General features: G+C 41.1%; 2 protein-coding genes and 1 long non-coding RNA gene across 4 annotated transcripts; all 3 read left to right on the top strand.

The window, feature by feature from the left end:
- Positions 1 to 499: 499 nt before the first annotated feature.
- Positions 500 to 1,077, top strand: LOC124018790. The gene is made up of 3 exons (XR_006835682.1): positions 500 to 637; positions 724 to 819; positions 908 to 1,077. It is a non-coding gene; the product is annotated as an uncharacterized LOC124018790 (long non-coding RNA).
- Positions 1,078 to 7,628: 6,551 nt separating this feature from the next.
- Positions 7,629 to 13,568, top strand: zbtb49 (zinc finger and BTB domain containing 49). Of its 2 annotated transcripts, none has more exons than XM_046339883.1 (8): positions 7,629 to 7,875; positions 8,355 to 8,558; positions 8,808 to 9,946; positions 10,062 to 10,108; positions 10,211 to 10,284; positions 10,668 to 10,750; positions 11,890 to 12,051; positions 12,315 to 13,568. In XM_046339883.1, the coding sequence occupies exons 2-8, from the start codon at positions 8,407 to 8,409 to the stop codon at positions 13,064 to 13,066; spliced, it is 2,409 nt and encodes an 802-aa protein (XP_046195839.1). In that variant the 5' UTR covers positions 7,629 to 7,875; positions 8,355 to 8,406; the 3' UTR covers positions 13,067 to 13,568. The 2 variants fall into 2 exon arrangements, with proteins under 2 accessions (XP_046195839.1, XP_046195844.1); XM_046339888.1 differs by lacking the exon at positions 7,629 to 7,875 and adding an exon at positions 7,888 to 8,248.
- A 738-nt stretch (positions 13,569 to 14,306) lies between these two features.
- On the top strand, positions 14,307 to 18,625 carry LOC124027446 (neuronal vesicle trafficking-associated protein 1-like). The gene is made up of 5 exons (XM_046339874.1): positions 14,307 to 14,491; positions 14,823 to 14,982; positions 15,260 to 15,376; positions 16,592 to 16,702; positions 17,008 to 18,625. Exons 2-5 carry the CDS (start codon positions 14,854 to 14,856, stop codon positions 17,197 to 17,199), a joined length of 549 nt encoding a protein of 182 aa, XP_046195830.1. The 5' UTR covers positions 14,307 to 14,491; positions 14,823 to 14,853; the 3' UTR covers positions 17,200 to 18,625.
- The last annotated feature ends 520 nt before the right edge of the window (positions 18,626 to 19,145 follow it).

Raw genomic sequence — 19,145 nt, 5'->3', positions numbered from 1 at the left:
TACATTAGACCTGTATGGCAGTAGTTATACTGTATGGCAGTGCTGTATTAGCAAGTGATTTCTCCAATATGTTCTTATATTTTGCATTCAATTGTATGTCGATGCAATTTATCTTTCAATATTTATTTAATATATATATATATATAATATATGCCATTTAGCAGACGCTTTTATCCAAAGCGACTTACAGTCATGTGTGCATACATTCTACGTATGGGTGGTCCCGGGGATCGAACCCACTACCCTGGCGTTACAAGCGCCATGCTCTACCAGCTGATATATATATATTAATGCTTGTAAGACTATTCTTTGACACATTTTCTCTTCCTTTGAAATTATTATAGGAAAGAACATGGACACAATGCATTTGGGATCAAGAAGAAGGTATCGATATGTTGTAGGACTGCTGCATTTGAAGTGTACATTTAACCCACAAAGCAGTCAATACAAACTGAACACTATTAGCATACAAATGTGTGCAAATTATCTTTTCAGATCTTCGCAGAAATTAATCAAGTCCATGTAATGGATATAGACAAAAAGATAATTCAAGGACTATCAGAGGTAGAGAGGTGAGGCAGGGGTGAGGACATCATCCTTGCTATTTTGACAGTCCCTGAAGGACAATACAGAAGAGGTATTTGCTCTTATTCGTTCCATTTCTCTAATGTATTTTGTAATAAAATTAGCAAGTGTAATAAGATCATTGCTTTACCTTACTAGGACTCGAGACCACAGCAGCGATCCTGCTCTTGCCCTACTTCTTCAAAGAGGACAAAGTGGCCTTTGCACAAATGATCTGTTTCTTCATAAACATAGGTGTGTATGCTTTTAAATAAAATTACAGCTGAACATTTGTTATGTTCTTTGTATGTGTATTCATCTTTTCTTACTTTTGTTGACACAGGTTTCACCGCTCTTCACTCCTTTACTGCACATTGGCGGAAATCCATTTCACCATGAGAGTGAAATCCCGCTGGCCTTTGATGGGGAGAACATCCACGCCCTAGAGGACGTCCCCATGGGACTTGGGGCTCTGTTAGGGCTGTATTTTTCCCTTAAAATTCTCAAAAATGTCAGAAAAACACTTATGTTCTTAAGTTACTGTGTTCTGGGTTAAGACAATTTGGGGTGAAGTTACCAGGGCCAGTCATAAAGATGACAAACTTCCTAACATAACTAAGTGGTTGTTGGGCAAGTGCTTGTTACACACACACACACACACACACACACACACACACACACACACACACACACACACACACACACACACACACACACACACACACACACACACACACACACACACACACACACACACACACACAAAAGCTAAAAGAAAACTGTATTTAGCAAGTCTACAACCATAATAAATAATACATTAACTTTGTATAGTGCTTTTCATTACATTTCAAATGTTTTTTAAATAATGATGTACAATAAAAACAACATACATTAAAAATGAATCATAGGTACACTAACAACTAGTAAACTAGCAATTTCGTAGTGTGTTTTCTTTGGTAAATTGTTTTGTAAATATTATTTCACATTTGTGGTGCCACTAAATAAACAATTAATTCTTTAATATTATTATTATTAAAATATGCAGATGCAGATGAATTAGCTACCTAACCCATGAAAAAAGTCACAGCGGGGCTGATGGAAACAGGATGTGCCGATAGAATTGTATAAATACCGACAGAATTTGTTCGTTCGACATGGTGGGATCTTTTTGTGTCGGCAAAAGTAATAATGCGTGAAATTGCGGTGGAAACGGATTTATGCGCAAATATTGATACAGTATAATAGGCTATACCTATCACGCGATGATATGTTGTTTGGTCCTCCCTCTACGACTCCGGAAACTATGCAGTTTATTAGGTTACAGATGAAATAAATGATGATGAACTTTACAGTGTTGTAAAAGTGCACGTGATGAGCTTGATGCTCCTTTCCAATAAATATCTGTGCCACGGTAACAATGGCGTGGCCTCCAGGACACAAAGGATCTCACACCCCTGAGAAATCGGACATTACTTTTAAAAGAGTGTTACCTTTTTTTTCTGGGCTCAGAGCCAGGTCTCTAGGCTATTGTGCTTTGGTTTTTCATTGTTGTACTTCATTGTTTGTAATGTTACATCTTCTCAAAATATCACTACAGGCCTACATGCAAAGCTCCAGTTTCTTCCTAAAACCCTGATTATTTCATCTTATGTACAGTTTGTTCACCCATAGCCGCAGGAAATAGGGGTGTTTTAAACATGTCTTTCTATCCTATCTATTTGTTTTAAAAGTGTGCACTAGGCCTTTATTATTCAAGTATGAGTGGAGATAAATACTAATCAGCAGAGCAAGGAGGAAAATATCCTTTCCTCCTCCCCCTCATCCTCTTGTCCTGCTTCTCTCCGATACTCCTGTCCTCCTGTCCTCCTCTCTCCTCGACCTTTATCCGCTCCTCACTACCCTCCTTCTGTCCTCCTCCACCTACCCCTCCCCCCTCCTCGACCTTTATCCGCTCCTCACTACCCTCCTTCTGTCCTCCTCCACCTACCCCACCTCCTCCCCCCTCCTCTCCTCCACCTCCTGCTTTCCCCCTTCCTCCTCCAGCTCCTTGTCCTCGAGGCGGACTTTGCTTAATTTTTCAATACGTGTCACTTTGCATGCATCAATGACTTTAGACAGTGGTATGCAAGTGCCTTTAAATGTGTATGTTCTATGTTCAGTTGAAGTCTGAAGTTTACATGCACCTTAGCCAAATACATTTAAACTCAGTTTTTCACAATTCCTGACATTTAATCCTTGTAAAAATCCCCTGTCTTAGGTCAGTTAGGATCACTACTTTATTTTAAGAATTTTAAAAGTCAGAAGAGAGAATTATTTATTTAATCTTTTATTTCTTTCATCACATTCCCTGTGGGTCAGAAGTTTACATACATTCAATTAGTATTTGGTAGCATTGCCTTGGGTTCAACTTTTCGGGTAGCCTTCCACAAGCTTCCCACAATAGGTGAATTGTGGCCCATTCCTCCTGAAAGAGCTGGTGTAACTGAGTCAGGTTTGTAGGCCTCCTTGCTAACACACTTTTTCAGTTCAAACCCACACATTTTCCATGGGATTGAGGTCAGGGCTTTGTGATGGCCACTCCAATACCTTGACTTTGTTGTCCTTAAGCCATTTTGCCACAACTTTGGAAGTATTCTTGGAGTCATTGTCCATTTGGAAGACCCATTTGTAACCAAGCTTTAACTTTCTGACTGATGTCTTGAAATGTTGCTTCAATACATCCACATAATTTTCCAGCCTCATGATGCCATCTATTTTGTGAAGTGCACCAGTCCCTCCTGCAGCAAAGCACCCCCACAACACGGTGCTGCCACCTTCATGCTGCATGGTTGGGATGGTGTTCTTCGGCTTGCAAGCCTCCTCCTTTTTCCTCCAAACATAACAATGCTCATTATGGTCAAACAGTTCTATTTTTGTTTCATATTTTTGTTTCAGACCGGAGGACATTTCTCCATTTGCAGTTGCAAACCGTAGTCTGTCTTTTTTATGGTGGTTTTGGAGCAGTGGCTTCTTCCTTGCTGAGCGGCCTTTCAGGTTATGTCGATATAGGACTCATTTTGCTGTGGATATAGATACTTTTGTACCTGTTTCCTCCAGCATCTTCACAACATCCTTTGCTGTTGTTATGGGATTGATGGTGTTTATACTTGCGTACTATTGTTTGTACAGAAGGTACCACGTTCTTCAGGTGTTTAGAAATTGCTCCCAAGGATGAACCAGACTTGTGGAGGTCTACATTTTTTAAAATGATTTCTTTTGATTTTCCCATGATGTCAAGCAAACAGGCACTGCGTTTGAAGGTAGGCATTGAAATACATCCACAGGTACACCTCCAATTGACTCAAATGATGTCAATTAGCCTATCAGAAGCTTCTAGCCATGACATCATTTTCTGGAATTTTCCAAGCTATTTAAAGGCACAGTCAACTTAGTGTATGTAAACTTCTGACCCACTGGAAGTGTGATACAGTGAATTATAAGTGAAATAATCTGTCTGTAAACAATTGTTGGAAACATTACTTGTGTCATGGACAAAGTAGATGTCCTAACCGACTTGCCAAAACTATAGTTTGTTAAAACAAGAAATTTGTGGAGTGGTTAAAAAACAAGTTTTAATGACTCCAACCTAAGTGTATTTAAACTTCCGACTTCAACTGTATATGAGACCTTAGAAGGCTTAGCTTACATGCCTCTTGTTTATATTTTTAAATAATACATGCAACATTTCTGTTATGTCTAAATGTTAACCACCCATATAAGTCAGTGTATTTGTATATACACAGATATATTAACAGAACCTGCATATTACCACTGCAAGGTCATGAAGGTGCCAAAGCTCAACAGGAAAAATCATATCACTCGGGTAAAGGACCCCTTTCTCTTTTCATGGTCTAAACCTCCAGAGGTTTCTGACGTTTCTTCCCTTCTCTGCTCCTGCTTTCTCTGCCTCCCTCTCTCTCTGCCGGTCTTAGATGGAGCTGGCGATCGATCAACTGGACCTGGTCCGTCACATGGTGGTCTATGGCTGCAAATTGTCTGCAAACCAGACCTATGAGCAGAAATGCCACATGGGAGAACCAGCTTATGAATACATCTGTGTAGTCTGCCTGTGGTGTAGGAGGGGTGACAGACTGCCCCCTTCTGGAGACTTTAATACATACACACATGCATGCACGAATTAACACCCACACACATTAGTCTGCACTCTGTCTCTTCATTATCGATTAGTCTTCTCTGGCTTTTTAGCTTCTAGAAAACACTGGCATCCCTATTGGAGGACAGGATAATGATGAGTTCTACAAGCTGGAAATTCACTACAACAACACGGTCCAAGAAGCAGATGACATTTTACTAGCTACAAGCTAGTATAACCATTTTGCAAACTACTGATAATGGATCAACAGGCTTTCCATGCACCAATCTTAATTATTGTGTGTGACATGCAAATTGTGCGTAGGTATGTATTATGTGTATAATGAGGGAGGAGTTTTTGTTGTGTGCTTCCTGTCTTGGCTTGTTAGTTTCAATCCATTTCTTTCTCTTGCACTGACATCCCTCCCCGCATATCTTCTGTCCTGCTACAGGCAATCAGGACCTGAGATGGTGAAATATAGGACACAACCGGCATCAGCTGTGAATTTGGAAACTAGAGGTGTAGTATGTATGTTCAATATGCATATCAGAGTCAGAATCTAACTGGTTTTCCACAGATAAATGACCACAAAATTCACAGCAACATGTAAACCAGAGGAGGCTGGTGGGAGGAGCTATATGAGGACGTGTTCATTGCAATGGCTGGAATGGAATCAATAGCATGGTATCAAACACATGGAAACAACGTGTTTGACTCCATTCCAGCCTCCTCTGGTGTAAACTCTGTGGATTTGGAAACTGGAGGTGCTCCTGAGAAGAATGGGCCCTCGTTTACTGTGACACAATGTACAGGAAATTGTGTACAGTGCAATATGAATGACATAACATTGTGTGCAGTGTAATACAAATGGGCTAAATAACAAACAAAAAAGATATTATTATTATTGTTATTACTATTATTACTATTATTATTAGAATAATAGCAATATAAATCATGTTTTGTTATTTTGTATTACTGTTGTTACTATAATAACTATCTAGCAATTTGACCGCTGTGCCACTTGGGAGCTGTAATCATTACTGTTGATGCTGTTAACAATATTGTCAATGCCATATTATAATTTGTGCTATTTAAAAAAAATATATTGCTAAACAATATTCGAAGTATGCTAACATTTACGAATAAAATGTTAAGAGTTTCAACTATTAGTGTTTTTTTAATCATCTTCATTGGGGGACTAAAATAAAATAAAAAATGTCACATGCGCCGAATACAACAGGTATAGATAGACCTTGCTGTCACGCCCTGACCATAGAGAGCCTTTTGTTCTCTATGTTGGTTTGGTCAGGGTGTGACTAGGGTGGGTGCTCTAGTTTTTCTATTTCTATTTCGGCCTGGTATGGTTCCCAATCAGAGGCAGCTGTCTATCGTTGTCTCTGATTGGGGATCATATTCAGGCAGCCTTTTCCCACTGGGTTTATGTGGGATCTTGTTTGTGTGTAGTGGCCTGTGAGCACTTCATGACGTCACGTTTCGGTTTGCTCTTTATTGTTTTTGTGAGTTTAATTTCAATTAAACATGTGGAACTCTACGTACGCTGCACCTTGGTCCATTTATTCCAATGGTCGTGACACTTGCAGTGAAATGCTTACTTGCAAGCCCTTAACCTAAGAAAAGTGCTAAGTCAAATAAATGTGCAAAAATAAATACAAAATATTACAAATAACTAATAATTAAAGAGCAGCAGTAAAATAACAGTAGCGAGGCTATATATGTAACTTCTGCTTCTAACTCACACCCTCAAACACTGTTCTCAATTGGCCTACCTGGTTAAATAAATAATAAAAAATAATAAAACAATAGTGATGAGCTTTGAGGGCGCTATGATGTTGAACGCTGAGCTATAGTCAATTAATATAATTCTCACATAGATGTTTGTTCCTTTTGTCCAGGTGGGAAAGGGCAGGGTGGAGTGCAATGGAGATTGGCATCATCTGTGGATCTGTTGGGGCGGTATGCAAATTGGAGTGGGTCTAGGGTTTCTGGGATAATGCTTTTTATGTGAGTCATGACCAGCCTTTCAAAGTCCTTCATGGCTACAGACGTGAGTGCTACGGGTCGGTCGTCATTTGGGCAGGTTACCTTAAGTGTTCTTGGGCACAGGGACTATGACGGTCTGCTTGAAACATGTTGGTATTACAGATTCAGTCAGGGACAGGTTGAAAATATCAGTGAAGACACTTGCTAGGTCTGTGCATGCTCAAGAGTACATGTACTGGTAATCCGTCTGCCCTGCGGCCTTGTGAATGTTGACCTGTTTAAAGGTCTTACTCACATTGGCTGTGGAAAGTGTGATCACACAGTCATCCAGAACAGCTGATGCTCTCATAAATGCTTCAGTGTAGCATGCCTCGAAGCGAGCATAGAAGTCATTTAGCTCGTCTGGTAGGCTCATGTCACTGAGCAGCTCGCGGCTGGACGTCCCGTTGTAGTCTGTAATAGTTTGCAAGACACTTCTATTTTTAACAGCAATTGTTGAGGTTGCCTTCCTGTTAGTTTTTGCTTACCCTGCGTTCATAACCAGTGAAAATGTGATGTTTATAGTGCGTTCAAGACACCTGCGAATTCTAAAAAATACGAGATCAAATCATGACGTCAGTGATCGTCAGGTCAGAAATACAGAGCTCCAGAAAGAGACCAGAGTTCCCGAGATGGAATTGTTTTTTAAACAATATTATTTGTTTACAAATGTGATATCTGTAATTTTAGTTCATGGGTTATGCAGCTCGTTGGTCATTATCCAATCGGCATTTCTCACCGAGTTCAAAGCACCGAAATGCATTCAACTAATATTTACGGCTTTACACTGGTACATTCCCACCTCCCACTTCGTAACGAACGCAGCATAACCGGTCAACGCACACGTGACTTATTTTTAGACAGGAAGTGTTACATTATTTACATTCCGAAAATACAGCAGATGGTTTGAGGGGTTCCAGTTTATGAATCTTAAAGACGTTCAAAAAAAATGCTACTTTAGTGTGTACCCAGAGATGAACATAGTATAATGGTCGTTCCTACATAAAGTAGAGGTAATCTTGTCTCGTAAGAGTTGGTATTACGCATATTCTCTTTGGTTAAGTGTGGAAAGTCACACCGGAAGTTATGTAACATGTTTGAAAGGGACCAATCATCCAAATGAAATATACATTATAGAGGTAAGTCAGCGAAAGAAGTATTACATAGTTATGTCGTGGCTGAATAACATCAGTAAATGTTGTAATTAGGACCATGTCTATTAGTACAGTTTCAGGTCGCTTAATGTAACTTATTTTAGATGTGGCACATCGGCAAAGCTCAGATAGTCCCGTATTGGTAAATTTTTCTCGTGGTTGGTCTCAAAACAGTAATAGGTGTTTGCGCTGTCCATACAATGTTATCTTCCTAAATTAATTATGTTGCCTAAATATTCTGCACTTGTCACACGTTAGTCAATCCCCAAATAATTGAGTTGTAGTTTCATAAATAGGCCTACTGCTGTCATGTTTTCCCGCTGTCTAAATAACTCGAATTCTATCCAGGGGGCCCATGGTAATACATTTCAACAATTAAGTGGTACCATTTCAATGAGAGGCAGTACATTGCTTGTTTGTAAATAATATATGCTCAGTTCTTCTGTTTTATGAATGTTTTCTAGTTGTTTTGATGGTCATACTTCCCTGGATCACCTGAAGACTGCTCTTAAAAGCATGGAAACGTTGTCCAGTCACAGTGCTTACCTTCTCCAGCAGTTACAGGAGCAGAGGATACAGGGGCTACTCTGTGACTGCATGCTAGTAGTCAAAGGAGTATGCTTCAAAGCCCACAAAAATGTACTTGCTGCATTTAGCTCCTATTTCAGGTGTGTCATTAATATTAATCATCCACAAGTCATGTAGTGTATATATTCAAGAATATATACTAAATGAATACCTTGATTCTTAGGATTTAGTTTTTCCCTTACTACTACTGCTGCTATTAAACAAAACAGACATGAAATGGAGATTCAACATGCTTTGTGTTCTCATATTATAGCCTGATAGAGCTCCACAGGGATAAATTAGCAATGTGTCAACATTGTAAAATAACCTTTTTACTTTTGTCCCAGCAGGTCTTTGTTCCAAAATTCGCCAAGTCAAAAAAATGATGTTTTTCAACTGGTCATTCAGGATGTGGGAGGTATAGGCCAGATACTGGACTACATGTACACTTCCCATCTAGATGTCAACCAGGACAATGTACAAGCACTGTTGGACATCGCCCAGTGCTTACAGGTCCCAAATGTACAGAGCATGTGCAACACTTTCCTGAAACCCAGCGCTCCTGCCGTGGAGGCCCCTTCTTTCTCATTGTCTGGTGTCTTGACCTCGGAACACGACTACCTCCTCGGGACTGGCCTTGCCCAAGACGTGGACCTTCCTTGCCCTTCTTCGGTAGGCCAGAGGTCTGCCTTTGGCAGTGGGGCACCAATGTCTCATGGTGGGAACGCTACCTCTGAGACTACAGCCATTACCCAGCCAGTCCCAGAGAAGCAGCTAGTACACGGCTACAAGCTCCGCAACTTCTACAGCAAGCAGTACTTCAAGCAGAGTGCTGCTGCTGAAACTAGCAATGCAGCATTAAACCAAGGCCCAAGTCCCCTGGTGCTGGTTGAAGAGCAGCAGTACCAATTTGGGGTCACACAACCATGCGCAAATGCCCCTGTATGTTCAGGCAATGCGATTCAGCCAAACCCACCCTGTCCGCAGGCTATACCAGCTGAGAAGGAGTTTGGTTCAACGTTGCCTGCTGAAGACTTGTCAACCACAGCCAACCCAGGAGGAAAAGTCTCCCCTGTCAACAAGCCCATGCGGCCAAAGAAAGCAGTCTACCTGAAGAAATACAACTACCTACGCCCTCAGAAGGCTCTAGAAGAGATGTGCCTGGAACAGAGCAGCGAACCAGTCAACCACTGCCCAAAGGAGACTCACCAAGAGGAGGTAGTGGTCCAGAGTGAGACACCTGAAGCTCCCGTAGACTGCCTACCTCCCATAGACTGCCTGGCCAGAGACAGGGAAGTGGTGTTGGAGACCGCAATGGATTCTCAACTTCCAAGTCCACCTCCTGTTGACCAAGAGGAGGAACCGGACCCACCAACCATCAGTGATCCAACAGAACCAACTGGGCATAAGGTGCAGTACTGCTGTGAGATGTGCGGGAAGACCTTTAAACACCCAAGCAACCTGGAACTTCACAAGCGCTCACACACTGGTAGTTTGTTAATTTCACTATTGTGTCATTACTGAATTTTGGCGCCTTAAAATGTGTGGAAAAAATGCTGACTTTTTTTAAGGTGAAAAATTGTTTTAGTTTTTTTTTCTCACAGGGGAGAAACCATTCCAGTGTAATGTTTGCAGGAAAAACTTTTCACAGGTAAAGGTGCACAGTTATCCTTTGTTCAATCAATTTACGAAAGTAATTTAGTGTGTCTACTAGGAAAATAAGGAGGTTTACATGGACACTTTTTTTTGACAGGCAGGTAATTTGCAGACCCATTTACGACGCCATTCTGGAGAAAAACCTTACATTTGTGAACTCTGTGGGAAAAGGTATACATTTTTTAATTTTTTTAAATGTTACAATTTAGAAAAGTTTTCCATATTGGGTGATCTGTCACCATACTGCTTGAATGGACAGCTCTAAATCAGTTGTCTCCAACTCTGGTCAATTACTTGGTGGGCAGGCTTTTGATCTAGTTAGCATTTGTAGACCCTTGCTCTAGATAGCACTGTGGAGGGCACTACATATACATAACACATTTACAAACAATACATTAGACCTTCATAAGCAGTAACATAACATCATGAATGTGCATGTGCCACAGCTGTCTAGATAACAATGGATGTGAGTCATAACATGGACTCGGCCATCTAATGTGGTGGATTTGTGTTATGCTGACTACTTCTCCTTCCGTCACTGTGGCATTTCCCAGCTTTGCTGCCTCGGGGGATGTTCAGCGTCACATTGTGATCCACACGGGAGAGCGGCCACACCTGTGTGACATATGTGGACGCGGTGAGTGCTACAACCAATAAATTACTTGTCCCAGTATGGATTCCTGGCACAATATAAACATGGATTCTTAGATGTTACAGTGTTCCTATGTGCGTTTTAAGGTGGGCAGTATATGATGTTTGAGAAATCAATCAATGAATAATTCTAACATTCTCATAACATTACAAGCCCTGCTATATATAATCATTTAAAAATAAAAAGAAACAACAATTAAACGTGTTTATAATATTGATGGAAAGTTTGGCTCATTTTACTAATCTTTGACTCGTTCAGTCAAAAGAACAAATCTTTAGACCCATTTGGTTCATTTGAGTCAATGGCCAGAGCACGCTGGACCCCCTACTAGCGGAAGATGAACTGAAAACTTGAAAGAGTCATGAGTCTTCAAGCCTGTCTCTTTCACATGACGTTCACCATAGCGGGCTTAGCGTAATTTGTGACTGAGACTTGTGTGCTTTAAACAATTTATTGCTAGGCATACAAATAAGATTATTTATTGATCTATTTGAAACGGGGTCTAGTTGTGGCAACAACCGGACTAGATTGTGAACGACTCTTGGCGGAATGCATTGCTTGACTGCTGTGAGGCTTAAGCACAATGTCGCTTGCAAACCGTACCTCCCGAACACATTTTTTTTCTCAAGTTCGAATTTGTTGACCAGGGGCTGTGTATGTTTTGGTTCTTCAAAGCTGTGTCCATCATAAAATTCAATAATAAATTAGTTGCATTAATTATTGCACCATGCAATCTATTATCAGTTCTAAACATGTATTTTTCTTCTCTGTGCTCATGATGTATTTTCTTGCATGCGTATATGACAGACAGTTGGTGGTCTGAGCACGTCTCTGGAGCCGCTGAGCTGGAGGAGCGTGTATTAATCCTGCTGAAAGACTCATTGCTACCAGCACTAGCGGGTCAAATGAACGACTAAAACGAATGAGTCACTCAGAAAAACAAATCGTGACTCTCGAGTCAGTTGCAAGAGTCGTTCAAAAAAGACTAATTGTTTGCAAACTGCACATCACTAGTTTTATAAACATGCATTTATTAAGGATGATTCATGTCGATCTATCTATCCATTAATATTAAGTGTTACCAAGTCCTCTTTTGAATGCATGTTGTATCCTTCCTTACTCAGGGTTCAGTAACATCAGCAACCTGAAGGAGCACAAGAAGACTCACACTACAGACAGAGAGTTCACCTGTGACCAGTGTGGCAAGTCCTTCAACATGCAAAGGAAACTGCTGAAGCACAAGATCAGACACTCTGGGGAGAAACCTCACACCTGCCAGACCTGTGGTGCGTATCAACCTGTATTAGGACAGCCTCTGAGGGGACAGACCCTGAGGCTGTCCGAATATGGATACTGTGTTTTATAGATACAGACATGAAGACCACAAGAAAAGTTTGGTAGAAAAAAAAGTGTCTATGAATGTAGTTTTCCAAATTCAGGCAACAGTATATTTTTCTGAGTGAAGGCAGTTGTTGAGAGCACAATGTCAATGGATGGTTGATTGTGTTGGTTGGGTACATATCATGACTCATATCAAACCGTACCGCAGGGAAGAGCTTTGCAGGGTCGGGCGACCTGCGTCGCCACGTGAGAACGCACACGGGGGAGAGACCCTACCTCTGCAACACCTGCGGCAAGAGCTTCACCCGCTCGGCTGTCCTTAGGAGACACTGCAGCATGTACTGCAAGGCCACGCCTGACGACTCCAGCCCTGACGTAGAGGACCCAGAGCAGCCTGGCAGTAGCAGTACTGACGGAGGAGGAGGAGACCCATTCCACAAGCCTGTCAGCCACAGTAAAGCACCTGAGCCCAGGCAACCACCACCAACCTCCAATACCGTGATGGAGCTCGATAAGCCTTCGCCCCCACCAGCACATACAGAAGCCCCGTCGACGAGCATCCACCTCATCCCGTCTACCTCAACGTCCTTCCCCGAGCTGCGCTCCATCGTGCCCCAGCACCTCCTCCCCTCCGCCCCCTCCCAACAGCAGGAGAAGTGCCCTCCTCTAGCAGACTCACTGAAACTGGGCAAAGCTCACCTACCTCAAGAGGCCCTTGTGTTTGGCCCCTATGTGGAGAATGGGCCGGTGGGTGTGGAGATACAACAGCAGGGGTCTGGGGCCTCGGTGGTGGCCCGGCCGTACCTCTCAACCCCAGACAGTTACTGTGGGGCCCTCCCAGGGGCTAGCCGCCCCAGTGGTACCCCCTACAGGGCAAGTGAGGGACCCTTCTTTTCCAGTGTAACACTATGGGGGCTGGCCATGAAAACACTGCAGAATGACAATGACCTGGAGCAGTGAAAACTGGAGCAAGTAGTGCGTCTAATGTGGCTTCCTTTCCTCATCTCTTTTGTCAGCACTGATTTGAAGACACACATGATGATCCCTACTGGTGATCATCATTTGTCTGTTCAGTTCTCTCACATCATTGTAGGTGACGGGAAGGAGATGAGGAAAGGAGGTCACTAGTCTATTCAGAACTAGCCATAGAGTTCCCTTATGATGGAAGACTGATTAGCACTATGATATTATCTAACTTCAATTAATAGAATGTAACACTCAGGTTTTTCCTTTTATAGGATATTGTTATTAAGATGGCAAAAAATGTATATTCTTTCTGGATAAGTATGCACTGTTTTGAAATAAAATATGCCAAAAATATATTTCTTTAGTTTAAAATATATTGTATTTTCATGCAGTAATGTTACAATGGTGTATTGTGTAAGCCTGCTCTGTCAACCACACAACAGAGGAAATGTATTTCTGGTTCATTATGGCTTCAATAAATGTCTCCTTTAGTTGCTCCAAGCCAGTGGCTAAATTCTCTCTTCAGAACAGGGATTTAGTCTGCAGTCTGAGGTCTCTGACCCCCATGAAGATAACATTAGGCATGAACGTGAAGTCATGAGAATGATCACAGTTAAAGTCTATGGATTGAGAATAGGCACAGACGATGTTGCAGCAGTGCATAGAATATATCAAAACGTCAGAAATATTGCTATTATAATGTAATATTTACTATAAATTCACAATCAAGTGGAATGGGAACAATAGCAAAGCATAGCAAAATGTCTATCAGAAGGCCTTCCCGCAGCCACTGCCCTAAAACAGGTTCATGTGAGCTGGGCACGGCGCTGTTCAGCAGCTATGGAGCTGAAATTGGAGATCAGTCCTCCACTTCGCGTTGATCGCAGTACTGTTTTTGGTGCTTGACACAAGGACTATATATTTCTCAAACTGATCACAACTATTCACTTTTGGGCTGAAGAACTATAGCTAATTGTAACTAAACACGGCCACCTACACATTATGATAAAGTTGTTTATTTCCATAACAGGAGTCATTTTTGTATAATTCTAAATATTGTGTAATAGACTAACCCTAAAAAAGTCACAATAGGGAAAACGGCAATCCAAGTTGGTGAGAATAATAACACAAAATGTTTGTTTTGTTAATGTAACAATTTTCTTGCCCTGGACCTGCTCTCAAGAGTTCATGTCTTGTGTTGCGTATGTATGGGATGTAATGTTGTTACATCACTTACGCTGCCAACAGCAGCATCCATAGCTCGAAGGGACGCCTTTGAGGAGCATCAACGAGAGCTTGGCCATATTGTGCACCCAGCTTGTCGTAAATCGTCTGCGTCACACCTACACTGGCGTTCTCAGTTAAAGCAATAAATTAGGACAACAAAAGAAATACGGACTACAAGTCAAAACGTTACAGGTAAATGCTGATGTATTTGTCAATAGCATATACAGGTTTATCGTTCGTATCATTAAAAGTGTGCTTATTGCAGCCGTAACATTCATAGGATACGATGGATGTGTTATTTTCGAGCGCTCCTTCGTGTATTTTGAATGAAATCAACGAAAATAATCCACCTTGCATACAGTGTATTTTATCAATTGCAATGTGATATGTAGGTCTGATTTTGCTTAATCAGGGGTGATTCGCTACGTTAAAATAAAATAAACAATCACATGCCATTCAATTTGGACGACGCATACATGTATTTCTCAGACAATCACTGAACGATTTGTATCTCTTCGAGCAGGTTATACATTTACAGCCTTTCGTCTGGGAAAATGGTTAAATTGGGGAATAATTTCAGTGACAAAAACAACGCCAAAGCCGTCTCGGAAGATGGTTTCGACACCATTCCCCTTATAACACCCTTAGATGCCAGTCAACTGCAGTTCCCTGCACTCGACAAGGTAAGATTTATTCAAGTGACTTGAATGCCTATTGATGCAATAGATCTACGCTACCCATTGTCAAATATTGTCATGGGGTCCGTTTTCTTCATAGTCTGAAATAATATGAATGTGGTCAAATAAGGACCCAAAAGGAAATAAACGTGTCTAGATGTAAACCTATTCTCCATTACACACATGAAGGAAATAGCCCACAATTTATTCCACTTGAATAAACACCTTCATGCTGGCCTATGAGCTCATTGTTTATACATCTTGGTATTTTTCCGTGTTTCAGGTGGTGGTAAAGACCAAAACAGACTATGATGGGGGGAACAAGAAGAGCAGGCTGCGGTCGCCAAAAATAGCAGAATTCTCAATAAGCATAATTGAAGGGGTATCTGAACGACTCAAAGTAAGACATGTTACATTCTTCTTCACCTCAACCTCATGATTATTAAAACTGCTGCCATGGCAATGGCCTTTTAATGGTTTTGTCACACTCAGTACACTCAGGCAAATTCGTATCCTCTTTCACTAATTGGTCATTTGACCAATCAGATAAGCTCTGATGTGATTAGTCAAAAGACCAATTTTGTAGCAAAAATCCGAATTGGGCTGCCTGTCTAAACACAACCATAGAGGTCTTTGAGAAGCAAATTGTTCGATTGCTACAGATCATCATCTTAAAAAGCCATATCTGCTCTGATTTGCAAGCTATCAAAGTGTCGGCCATCAACACCAATGGAGCAAATGAATCCCATGACATCCCATAGCACTTGATTTCTATTACTGTTGTGCTCTTCGTGGTGTTTCCCAGCTTAATAAGGCGTAATGTTATAATTTGTAAGACATGCACTGTAGATGAAAGGGACATTCATTACATGGGTTCTTCTCTGGCGCCAAGACTGGTTTTGCATAGCATCCCCTCATTTACATTTTTTATTTTTTATTTTTGCAAGATGTTTCTAACTCTGAGAAATATGACATCTATATCCTGGAAATCAGAATAACTTTTCTTAAACCTGTCAAATAAAATTCACTATGTTTTGTCCCCCGACCAAGACAAGATCAAGGTTTATATTCATAAAGTGTCTGAGAGTAGGAGAGCTGATCTAGGACCAGTTTTGCCTTTGATTATAATGATCCTAGATCAGCACTGCTACCGAGACTTTTAATGAATATGGCCCAGGCCTCATCACTGAGTGATTTCTCCAACACCTCTCTCCCACTCCCCGCCTCCTCAGTTCCTCAAAGTGCCAGTAGTCATTGCGTAACACCCTAGCGATGTCAGTGCAATGTTCTTGTGCAGACTCTTTTAAAGACGTCATGTTTCTCACTGTTCAGTTTAATATCAAATTCATATTCCCTAATCAAACCCTCAGCCACATCTTGATGAGCTCTTGTAGATCTGAACAATAGAATAGGTGCAATAAGAAATATGGTAATAACTCCACCTAGCCTTCTGGCCCTGTATCCATAAAGCACCACAGAGTAGTATCGATGTGCTAGGCACCTTCAGCTCCATAGCTGCTGAGCAGCGCCGTGCCCAGCTCACATGAACCTGTTTTAGGGCTAGGCACCTTCAGTAACCCAGAGGTGATGTGATGTTTGTGTCTCATCTTCCCAGGTCACTCTGCTGGTGATTTGTGCTTTGGCGTTTCTGGTTTGTGTGGTGTTTCTGGTGGTCTATAAAGTCTACCAGTATGAGCAGCCCTGTCCAGATGGCTTCATGTATGTGGTAAGCAACTAAGCATGCCTCTTTTTTTCTCCTCTGAAGTATTCAATGTACCAATGAAGACCGACATCTTTATGAAATCCACTAATCATCTCAATGGCAGCATACAATTGCATCTGCGAGATAGAACTTGCTGTGGTAAATGAATTCTCTCTCTGTTATTGGCAACTTGATGTTTGGTAATTTTGGAAATGACAGGTTTTCACAGGCACTTCCTAGACTACAAGTCTTGCTTCTCTTCACATTTTTATAGTTATTCCCTTTGTTCCTCTGTTAAATCTCTCTCCCTCTCTTTCCCTGTCTTGCAGCAAGGTCGGTGCATGCCGACGGGGTTGTATGGTTACTACCCCCCTGGCGGGCGCGGGCGTCTCTTCACCATCATCAACCACTACAACATGGCCAAGCAGACCATCACCCGGTCCGTGTCCCCGTGGATGACCGTCATGTCTGAGGAGAAGGTCACCCAGCAAGAGACAGAGACCCACCAGAAGCTGGCCTAACGCACTGGGCTGTATTCAGAGGTGAAATGTTAAGAATGTTACAAATAGAACTACAATAAATAGAGCTCACCTGTTGCCCAATTCAACATGAGAGATAATCACATCTGTTCTACAAAATGTATTTCTAATCTGAGTGTTTTGTAACGTTGCACCCTTCTGAACAGACCCTAGGATCAACATCCAGCCGTGTGAAAAATAGTATACACGGTGCCGTTCAAGGCAACCCGAAATCTGGAAAAACGTTCTTTAGCTAAAATGGTTGTTCTTGAGCTACGCCAGTTTTAACCGATATGATATAACTGCAATGTATCAGGCATAATGTGTTTTAATCAGTGAAATTATTTGACAAATGCATTTGTGTAAGCACAGACAGGAACTGTGGTTGGATGGGTATCTGGTTTGTTTGAATACATACACAAACAAGTCTTGCCACACAGACAGACACTTGTTGACAAAACATCTTTGTACATAAACATAATGGGGAATAAAATCTCACTTCAGTATCCCACATATAAACTGACAACCATTCTAGTGTCTGCAGCGCTGGTTTAAACACATGCACGGTTCATTTTGTAAGGCTTCTGCATTTCACACAACCATACTTTGTCTTCATTACTACAAAACATTTGAATTACTGTCAGAGCATGTGCCATTTAACCCTTGAGATACAGAAATGTATAACTTTTTGCTCCTAGACTGTTTTGCCTCTCCCATTTGTGGATGAATGGGTGTGTGTGACTCACTTGAAGATGTATTTTAAATGACTTTAATTGACTCCTCCATTTGTGTAGAGGACTTTTTTAATTCTGACTCTTGTCCAATAGGGAAAAAGGGCGGTACTACATAAACTAGTCCAATAAGAAATGCTAATTTTTGTTTTCCATTTCAAAAGGCCTGAATTCGACACAGGTATGATGTTCTTTATATTTATCCTGCATAATTGAACCCTCTGTAGTTTATCCGTCTCCACATGCAGCACTTAGAGCTCTTCTTTATTGGGAACTACACTATATTTGATCAGGCACTATGTCAATGCCTTCATAAAGCATGGGAATGCTTATTGTCACTGAATAGCATATCCTGTTTTCTTCTCGTTGCTATTGAATGTAAACGTGTAATGCTGTATGAATAGGATTCTGTAGCTGTCAGTCACCATAGAGCGCAGTCAAGTCATAGTGATGTGTAGTAGAACTCAAGAACTCTAAAAAAGAAACCTCTGAAAGGAGTGATTAATACATTGCTTTTCTTTTCAACATGTCATTTAAGAGTAATGCCTTCTGTTCTCACTGATTTTTTTTTATACAATGATGTAAACAGAAGTACATTTGATGCTGTTTTTTTGTTGGGACAAATTAATAATAGGCTTTGAGCTGGAAAATGAAACCAATGTAAACAAATATCTATTAAAATGCACACATTTCAAAAATGTTTGAGTAATCCATCATATCTCAACACGATGAAGTTCATTCATGTATTTACGAGCATGGTGTAATAATGCTTAATCTTGTATCAGTTCAGTAGTGTTCAATTCCCTTAAGATAAAGGAACTCATGGCTTTTAACAGTATTTTCCCCAGGGCCTTGATCAGTGTTATAATCCTTTTGCTGGGATATAGGATCATCCAAATGAACAGATTTTCAGAAGCATAAATCTGAGACTGAAATCTCTAAAGCTCATTGTTCCAAAGGCCATTTTCTGGATTGAGGTTCATGCCGTTGGCCCAGAGTTCTACATCTGGATACTGTTGGTTTGTGATACACTAGATTGGAGAATAGCTATAGTACAATTTGTATAATATACAGGTAACTGCCAAAATAATGTAAACATTTGATTAAATGAGGGATACAAAGTGTATTGAAAGCAGGTGCTTCCACACAGGTGTGGTTCCCTAGTTAATTAAGCAATTATCATGCTTCAGGTCATGTATGAAAATGCTGGGCAGGCCA

This window comes from Oncorhynchus gorbuscha, linkage group LG03 (genome assembly GCF_021184085.1).
Source record: "Oncorhynchus gorbuscha isolate QuinsamMale2020 ecotype Even-year linkage group LG03, OgorEven_v1.0, whole genome shotgun sequence".
NCBI lineage: Eukaryota > Metazoa > Chordata > Actinopteri > Salmoniformes > Salmonidae > Oncorhynchus > Oncorhynchus gorbuscha.
This window is presented reverse-complemented; position numbering and strand designations above follow the sequence as displayed.